At 43.7% G+C, this 9,553-nt stretch overlaps 1 protein-coding gene across 1 annotated transcript; it reads left to right on the top strand.

Moving 5' to 3' along the window:
- Positions 1–962: 962 nt before the first annotated feature.
- Positions 963–1,205, top strand: LOC104482793 (serine palmitoyltransferase small subunit B). Its single transcript, XM_010124362.2, has one exon. The coding sequence runs from the start codon at positions 963–965 to the stop codon at positions 1,203–1,205; it is 243 nt and encodes an 80-aa protein (XP_010122664.1).
- Positions 1,206–9,553: the final 8,348 nt, after the last annotated feature.

Below are 9,553 nucleotides of genomic sequence, written 5' to 3'. Positions count from 1 at the left end.
TTTTTTTCCACAGATCTTGACACCACCAGAAGTTCTTAACTTTCCAATTAAAAAGTGGGGAATCACTTATTTTTGTTTTGTCTCCTCTTATTTACCAAATGACAGGAAGCACCATTAGCTGCTTTCCCTTTACCTCTGTATTCTGGAAACTATATGATGTAACACTCAGTAATTATTAGCATTAATTTGAACACAAAGCTTTAAAATAAATGTGTATGTTTTCATTCTGGCGCCAGATCAATTTGATCTCTGTCGCAGAAGAAGCTGGATAATCTGCATAAAGTTTCCTTTTATTGCAGTTCTGTATGTGTGGTACTCTGCATACTCCCAGGTTGCATTCCAGCAGCAACTGAAGCATAAGACATAAAATTCTGGCTGCAGTAGCGGAAATCAGACTTCTAGCCAAGTTTTATGTCAAAATCCACAAGTGGTGAAGGAGAGGGGGTTTGTAGTGCTGCTTGAATTAAGCCACTTCAGCAGAGCCTTAAAGAATCCAGTGCAAGGCAAAATTATAAAAGTAGAGTTTGGCTTGGGGAAGAGAATTGCAACAGTTATTGGGTAACTGATTTCTGGAAAAAAGAGCTATCGTGGTAAATAATGCTTTCCAGTACACAGTGGTCTAAATTGGACTGTCATATTCAGAACTGAATGTGGGAAAGGAAAGAGGAGTGGAAGTGAAGCCTTTTGTGGGATGGGGTAAAAGAATGACTCATGCTACTCTGTTGGTATCACGGCTTATGCTTTAGAATATATTTGACATCTTGGAATTTCAGATCTCTTGTGTTTTTAAAACATTATTTACTAAAAATGGTCAGTATGAGCAAACTGAGTAGCATGGAGTTGCTGCCCGTAAGATTTTTTTTTTTTTTTTTTTTTTGCTTTTTTTGGGGTAAGGCTTCTATTTCTACTAACTGTCCTTTATTGCAATAGGGAAGGCTTTCAGAAGTGGGACGGAGTTGAAGATGGATATCAAGAGCATGAAGAACTATCTTTATTGGCTGTACTGCCAGTTCGAACTGGTCACCTGCAGCTATCTCATGGAGCCCTGGGAAAAACTGCTCTTCTACACTTTCAACATTACGATGTTGGTGATGGTATTATACATGGCTTACGTCTTTGTCCCTGTCCACATTAGCACGGCTTTTCACTTCTTCTTCCACTTATTTGGAAACCAACATGAAAATACTGTTTCTATCGTGAAGTAACATTGGCAACCTGATGTTGTCTTCTGCATCAAAGAAGTATTTTTCTTAACACTCCATTTTTGTTTAGAAAAAGGTTTAGGGTGTGTGCAAACACTGTTTTATTCAGCAGTATCTCTTCTTCTGCCTTCTGGGACTCTGACAGCAAATTAGTTTGCCAAAACACCTTCCATCAGTCCTTGTTTTTATTGTTTGACTGACTGCTTGTTAAAGAGCTTCCAATTTTAAAGACTGGCTGGAGTTACAAAGCTAGGTTTGGTACAGAAACACCTGTGCTGTGTATTTTGTTATTCCAGGGAGAGCTGCTTGGATATGGGGAGTTTTCATCTTGAGAAATTATCTGGCATACATTTGTTCTTGTCTGTCATAGCTTTGCTGACAGGAGAGATGCGTACACGAAAGGTTTTGCACAATACTGTACAACTATAAGCTGCTTCTCTAAGCTTGGTATGTGTGTATTTATAGAATGATTTTATCATTTATTTAATGTCCCCGGTTATCTAATACAATGAATTATTTGACTGGTTCATCATCATTATGCAAATAATGCCGTTGATTTACTAAAAATGTGGGGATTTACTTCCAGGAAAATTTATCATAAAATTCTAATTTTCTTAGACTATTCTTTTTGGTTTACTTTTAGAAGACTGGTAAAGCATGCATATCATGTACAGAACATGGAAGTACATATTCCGTTGTGGTAGGGACATTTCAGTGGAAAAACATTAAAAACCCTACCTGAAATACAACATCTTTCCTTTTGTGCTGAACTCCTTATTCCTCCTCCTTTACCTCCTCTTAGACTCTACCTGTTGGGAAGTGTCTGAAACATGAACCCTTGAGACTGCAGACTTTGTAGCTACTGTGCTGGACACCCTGTAACTGGCTTTGTTTCAATGTCCCTGTGTTTTAAGCTTCAGCTTTAGAAACGCAAGATGCCTGTGCTGCCAGCTTGCTGCAGCGGACGTTGACTGGAGCCGACCGGGGACAAAGTACCGGTGCAACTAACTTGGCAACTAGAGTCGGTGCTCTGTGTCATCCCAGGAGAAGAGCAGAGTAATATCAGGGCGCATAAAAGTAACGTAATCACCCCCACCCACCCTGAAGTGAGTTTTCTTACGTCTTTCCAGCATAGAGGTGTTCCTAGAATGTCCTCTCCTTCAAGGAAATAGGATGTTATTGCTCAGTGGCAATCAAATGACTTATGAAATGATACTTCATCATAGACTGTGATAAAAGAAAGTGAAAACACTAATTATGTTGTCATCTTAACATGAGATTCAGTTCCTTTCTCAATTTATAATTAGGGGAAAATAAGATATGAAAATAGTTTATTGGGGAAAATAAGGGCAGTTGAGCTAAACTTACAACTCTTTTGACAGTACCCAAATAATCTCCAAGTTTGTAAAAAAAAATCTGCTATTTAATGCTTTCAGATTAGAATCCAGTTGTATGTTTTATTAAATTAATATAGTGGCTAAAGTAGTGAATATCTTACATTTGCTCCTAGCAGCTTTCATGCTCCGTGTGTATATTGCATTTATAGATCGTAGATTCAAGCAATCATAGATGTTTAGGAACAGAAGAGGGAAACATAGTATTTTAGTTATGTCAATTATTAAGCTGTTTATGAAGACAATAATTTTGCTTCCAAACTGTCAGTCTCTAACATAGATAAGTAAATGCAGTATTTTGCATTATACTTGCTGGCCAGACGTGCCCGTTATATCCCTGCGTGGAAAGCGCAGTGGATAAGCCGGCCACCGTAGCCATGCTTCCACTGAATTACAGTGGAAGACTGTACGCGTAGCTCCAAAGCGTTTGTTGGCGTTAAGGAATCTGACGGCAGGCTGTGTAAGCATGAACTCTCACCCTGGGCGTGGATTTGTTTATCGCCGCCCTCTCCCTGTCTCTCCAGCGCAAACCCATTTGGTGTTCGTTGCGTTGCCTCTTTTGCAACAGCCGCCGTAGGACGGTGTCTGTTGAGCTGCCCTGTTTACATGCGGCAGTCCTTCGGCACGCGCCGGCTCCTGCGTGTCTGCTGGGGACAGCAACGCCATTTCAGCTCTTCGCACTGTCCGGAGCAGCAAGGGTCCCAGCTCAGCTGAGTGAAGCGGAGAGAGCTGGGAAAGCACCAAAAAGCAGAGAAGGAAGCGAAGGGCCGAGTGGCAGCTAAAAACCTCAACTTCTTGATTAATTTTACTCATTATGCATGTCACCAAGGCTCTCATGTATGGAACAGACTTTGCAATATTACATGCAAACTCCACTTTGCAATTTCAGTTTCGAAACACCAGCCTGCTCAGGAAGGTTCCCTACTGGAAGCTGCGCTCTGACCAGCAGCCCCAGGTGTTGAATGGATAGAATAAGGCCAGGGCTCCAGACTTGCTGATGTCAGGCTGGCGTGTGCTCATCTGGCAAGGTAAATTTGATCAGGATCGGGCACTGGTGTAATTTGGTGTCTGTCAGAGTAGCCATGCACTCGATGCGTGTCTCCCAGCTGGGTGAGAACAGATGCTATCTGCCGTGGAGTACAGACTCCTGTAGCAGTCTGCATCAATATTTTTCAAGATTTTTTTTCACCCAGCAGTTTGCACTGGCTCAGCAGTCTGCGCTGGGCGGCCACATTCATTTTTTAAACCTGGTGAGAAGTGTTGCCAATCTAGATTTCCTATAGTAAGAGGAGCAGCAAATGGAATATTCCCTGCAATTCCTGCCTGCACATCCTCTCTGAGGACACCTGCACCCAGTTCAGTTCCCAGTGATGACTTGCTAGCACCAGTAGCGTTTCCATTCCTGCTGTTTTGCACAGAGACACTCATACACCCACAAAATCCACATGAGGAGGAGGTTGGTTGGTAGACGCTGGGATGGTTGCTTACTCTCCGAAACGTTATCGGAGGATTTGCTTGCTCAGCGAGAGAATACGAAATCCTTCACGCCAACGCCTGCCGCAGCAGATAGCTCCTGACTCCACTGTCCGTGGGGCTGAGCGTTCGGGTGTGTGCATGGGAGAAGAGACGGCTGCAGTTGCTGTTTGCAGGGTTTTATTAGTGATCAGATGCCTGATTCACAACATCCTCATTATGAAGCTTTATTATCGTAGGACATTTACAGCTTATCTCTTATTAAACTATAATCTGTGTTTTAGCCATCCTAATAATTCAAACTTCCTAAAGGCAAAGAAGATGGTGATTTTGTCTGCGCAGAACTTTACCCGCTCTCCTACTGATTACTTCTAACAATTTTTGGAGGCCTCAGATAAGTTCATGCTCCTTGTTGTTACTTTTCTTGTTTTTGATACTATGACGTATGCATTTTGCCTGTGCTAATATTTACATCTGAGCATAATATTTACATGAGTGTAATTGCAGTTCTTATCTTAGCTATTCATTATCTGACTTGAAAATCCTGTTTCTAAGACGAACTTGTCAGCACTTCATAGCCTCTGCATCCCGCAGAACGTATTCATTTCACCTTGCACGTATTTGTTTAGAACAGCATTGAGATGACAGCGGATCTGCTGTTTCCTTTTACAAAGCTGACCTTAAATTACTCAGTCCTGCTTGGATGAAACTTCCTGCCTAACTTTCTTGCTCAGCTGAAACTATTTCATGCAGCAGCTTAGTTATAGTTGTCTTTGTTACAGAAAATGACTTCTGCCCGTATTGGTGACATTTCCAGCACATGCTGTAAATACTGTATAATGTTTACATAGAAAGTTTTCTAGATATGTTTCAGAGGGACAAAGGTAGAAGTTTGAAAGTGTGAATGTTTGCCTGCTAATGCTTCCCTGCCCTGAGGAGACCAGGGCTTTGCTCTGTTCCTTTCTGCAGCATCAGTAGCTGCTCACTGCTGGGGAGTCCAGGGAGCACAGTGGGTACAAACCAGCACCCAGCCTGCGGTCGGAGCATCGTCCCAGGCTGTTGGTGGGTTCCAGCTCTTCCCTCAGTGCTGGTTTGGAGGGGCCCACATTTGATGAGAGACAAATGGAACCTTTTTGTTGCCTCCCACTGTTTATTGCATGGGGAGGCTACACAGAGTGTCACCCAGGAAATTAAAATATGCTGCTGAGAAGCATCTGTTATTTTTTAGAAAGCTGGTTAAGTTCAAATAAAACCCCCCGAGAGTGTTCATATCCTGTAACAACGTGTTCTATTTGAAAGCTTTATCTGAAGATATCCAAGGCGGCTTTCAAATACACATCTCTGCACGGCTAATTTATCTGCATAATGAGGAGATGCATTAAAAGCCAGTATAACACTTGAAATTGACCTCTGATTATTTTAAAAAAATATTATAAACCTACATTAAAAGAATTTGGTTTTGAGGTTAAAAAATCTTGTGTGTATCTCACATCCCGCTGGAGTGCAGTGAATTGCGTATGATCTCAACTTCAGATATTAATGACCTGTCGTGTGGGTATGTAATACAGCGCTGGATAGAGAAAACCTGGAGTAGCTGTGAATCCCCAGAATTTACAAAGCATTTAAACTCGGGCTGACCTCGTTACAGAGCGGGAAAGCTGCAGCAATCGGAATCCTTCCAAGAGACTGTGTCAGGCTGAAGATCACAGGCTTTGGGAAAGAGGAAATTCAGGCAACAAGGAAGCTGTGGTAAACGAGTGAGCTATATATGGAGTCCAGAAGCTGCCAAGGTTAAACAGCAGCTGACTCAACATTGTCACAGTTTGGACTGAAGAGAATTCCTTTTCAATCCTACTTGGATACGCGTCCTTGTGTTGGATCTGAGTCTTGGGCAACACCAGCCACCCGCTAGACAGGGGAGTTCGGCACACGGGTACGGAGACGGGCACCAAAGCCCAGAGATGCTGGAGGCTGAGGAGCAGCTGCTCCAAGAGCCAGCTGGAAGAGTGGCCCAGCAGCAACTGCTCTCATCGGCGCTTGTACGAGCACTTCCACCGGGCTGGCTCCGGCACCTCCGCGCTCAGCATGCCAGCTTCTGCAAATTCTCGGCTTTGGGACTAAGTCTCTGTCTGCTGCGGTGGGAACCTGCACGCGTACCTGTGACCAAGGCTTCTGTCAGGGAACCTCAGACCCAGACAGCGCAACACAAAGTGCCTGAACACCTCCCCTTTTCAGCGCTTGGCACATCTGAAACATTTTCTCAGTTGCTGTGAAAAGGCACATCAGTTGTGGATTTGTGTCATACGTAACCCTTTCATTTTATAAAGCTGAATATTCAAGTTACACAAAGGCACTTCTCTTTCTTTACAACTGTGCTTTGTTTTTCATCAGGGAACTGAAATCCTGGTGAGTTTTAAACTTCATCTCCTGTTTCTTTTGTCTTAACCAGGTTCCCATCCTAAGCTTACGATGAAGGTGAGGTACAGGAAACGCTGGTAAATTCTGAAGGCAATGTTCTTTGCTATGTGATGATGTTCTGGAGTGAGCTATAGCAAACATTGCCAAAACCCCCTCTGAAACTCAACACATCAGTCTCACCCCTACATTTTACTGTTCTGGGAGAGGGCAGCTAAAATAAATGGCCCTGGCAAAGCATAAGCAGAGACGAGTCTGCCAGCAGAAGGAGCAGTTTGCTGGGAGGAAGTCCTGTAACATCACGATCAAAGCAGTCTTATTTTCCCCGAGGTTGATGTTATGTTATTTTAAACCTAAATGAAAATATGAGGAACTGCATCGGCATAAACAAGTTTTTCACAGTTTATAGCCATCTTTTCTTTGGAACAGCTGAGCAGGGCGCTTTTGAGGCCATTATCGTGAAGGAATAGTGACATCAGGTGGACGATCACATTAATCACAGGCACAGCTCAAACTTTCCATGGCAGCTTCTACAGAATGGGCAAACGCCTGCCACCGAGTGGCTCCTCACCCAGGGGAGACCTGGGCCTCTCACGAAGATGTCGCAGCCTTTCGTGCAAAGAGGGTTTGCCATTCCTGGAAAGGTCTGTACAACACTTTGTGTTCAATCTTGAGCATGTTTCCGTTGCAAAAAGAAAATGGAGTTTGTACAGCAGTACCCACATCAGATTCTCAGCGACGTGACCGCAGGCAGTGGCTCCTAGGACAGACCATCTGCTACCCTGCACAGTCCCCCTTTGTGAGGGTCTAACCCTGCCCTCCCCCTGTGCCCAGCGGAGCTGGTGCTGACCCCAGCGTGGGACACATCAGATCCAGCGTCTCCCCGGGACGTGCCAAGAGGCTGAGTGTGAAACGTGCTGGGCTACAGCAGCAGCAAAGGCCGGCGGTGGCTTGCCCCACAGCTCCTAAATCTGCCCTGAGTGCCCAGGGAGGGTGTGAGAGGATGTGGAATTGATACGGGAACTAACCCAAGGTTTGGGGCAGAGAGAGATACACATCTACAGACACACGTTTTTTTCCAAACTGGTCTGAGAGGGTGAACACTATCTTACTTGTTTCCCTCAGTCATCCAGCTTTTGTGCTGTAAGGTTTGGCTTCCTCAACTTAACATTCTCCTTCACCATTTTCTGTGAGCAAAACTTTCAGTTATTGCAAAGTTCTGGACAGCTCCTCCTATGACAAATTAAAATTAATTTTTTTTTTAATAGAACTTTGAATTTCAATAAAATGGTCTCGAATCATACCAATACATCAAGTGCTCACAGGAGCTACTGCACGCGCTGTTCACTAAGGCAACCGAACCCCAAAAAGAAGTGATTCATCATTAAGCAAAATGGAACTTCAGCACTGAAACCTCACAAAGTTTAGCCCTGGTCTTGCATTTTCCATCTCTTCTTTCCCCCAGTAATTCACTGGGGGGCAAAAAGAGTGAAACTCCGTTAGCTGAAGTATTTCTTCCCACCATTCCTAGCCAGGGAAGTTCGCGTGACAGGGCTGACAGGCTGTACGAAGCCTGACTTGGTTTCTCACTGTCAAAGCCTTGCTTCTGAGAAAACAAAATGTTGGCTGTTTTGAAGGAGAAAACTTCTTTTCTCTGCTGAAACAGAATCTCGTCAGCTGGCTATGCTGTCTTTTTTTTTTTTTAAAAATACTTTAGAAAGTATTCTTTCTTTTTAGTCTTACTACTAGTTTACTACACATGGCAAGTACACTTCCAGTTGCACCATCACGCAGCTACTTCAGACAACCCTTCTGCATCCGCGTTCCTGCTCCTCAGCGACATCACACCGCGATCACGCACTGGGCCACATCTGGCACACACACACATCTGGCTCTGTGTACATCCACATCGCAAAAGCCACCCCCCTCCTCCCCAGGCATATATGTTTCAACTCTGCTGACGCAACATTCATCAAAATCTGAACGCAAATTAATCATTAAGCAACTGCTTAATTAATTAATCCTGAAGCAACTGCTGTACGTACAAAAGAAAAGCTTTAACCTCGATCTCAATCCACAGATAGAGATTTTCAGAAAGAGATGTAGGGTTAAGCAGCAGCCTTTCCTCTTTTGTGAGCTAAGTACCTTTTGTCAAATTACTTCTCCGGTGCCAGTGAGAAGACCTTGGCAAACATTTCATGTGCTGGTACGCCAGCCAAGCCTCTTTTGGCTCCCAACTCTTTAAATGCTAAAGGGACACGCTAAGATTGAGAACCTAAAATTAGAACCAACTCTGGTTTCAAGCGCACACGGTTCACCCCCTCATTGGAGAGCTGTTACTATGTGTTACCAGCAGCAAACAAACGCACAAAAAGCCAGGCAATATACTTAGATTTATGATTTGTTTGCCCAGCATCCGTAACGTGAGATCTTTCCAGACAAGGCTCTTGCTGAAAGATGCTTGAAACCCAATACAGACTGGCAACAGACCGCGGTGGGGTGGCGGAAAAGCAGAGGTACATCTCCAGTGACAAACAGGATGACAGCAATACATCTGAAAATACTGAGAGACTACGAAGGAAAACATGAGAGAGGAAGGAAAAGGGTTGATCAAAACAGCATAGGTCAAAACAAGCTTTTATTACAACTCCCCCTTCATCTGCCGGCAACAGGAAGCTCATTGCCAAACTATGCAAGATCAAGGCTTGACCATTTTTACCTCTGCCAGAAAAACCACAACCCAGACCACATCTCATCCAGACACAGAATGCATTCACTAGCTACGGGTTGCACATTCAAGTTCTTCAATTTCCACAGATTTGGCCCAACGGTCCCTAGATTTGAGGTTATTTACATCTCCCCACACTACTGGCAGGTGTAGCTACTGCAAAATATCTACCATAAAACATTTTTATTGGAGTGATGATTCAGGTTAGCCGCACAGCTGCATCCTCAGGAATATTTTTAAGCAGTTTTATGCCTTCCCTATACTGAACTAAATTACTGTCATGAGATAAATCGAACTTGGAGTTCTCAGCAGCTTTATGGATTTTTCTTAACTGCTCTTCT

Source organism: Chlamydotis macqueenii, chromosome 9, assembly GCF_036417535.1.
Source record: "Chlamydotis macqueenii isolate bChlMac1 chromosome 9, bChlMac1.mat, whole genome shotgun sequence".
Lineage (NCBI taxonomy): Eukaryota > Metazoa > Chordata > Aves > Otidiformes > Otididae > Chlamydotis > Chlamydotis macqueenii.
The sequence above is the reverse complement of the archived record's forward strand: the minus strand, read 5'-3'. Positions and strand labels throughout refer to the sequence as shown.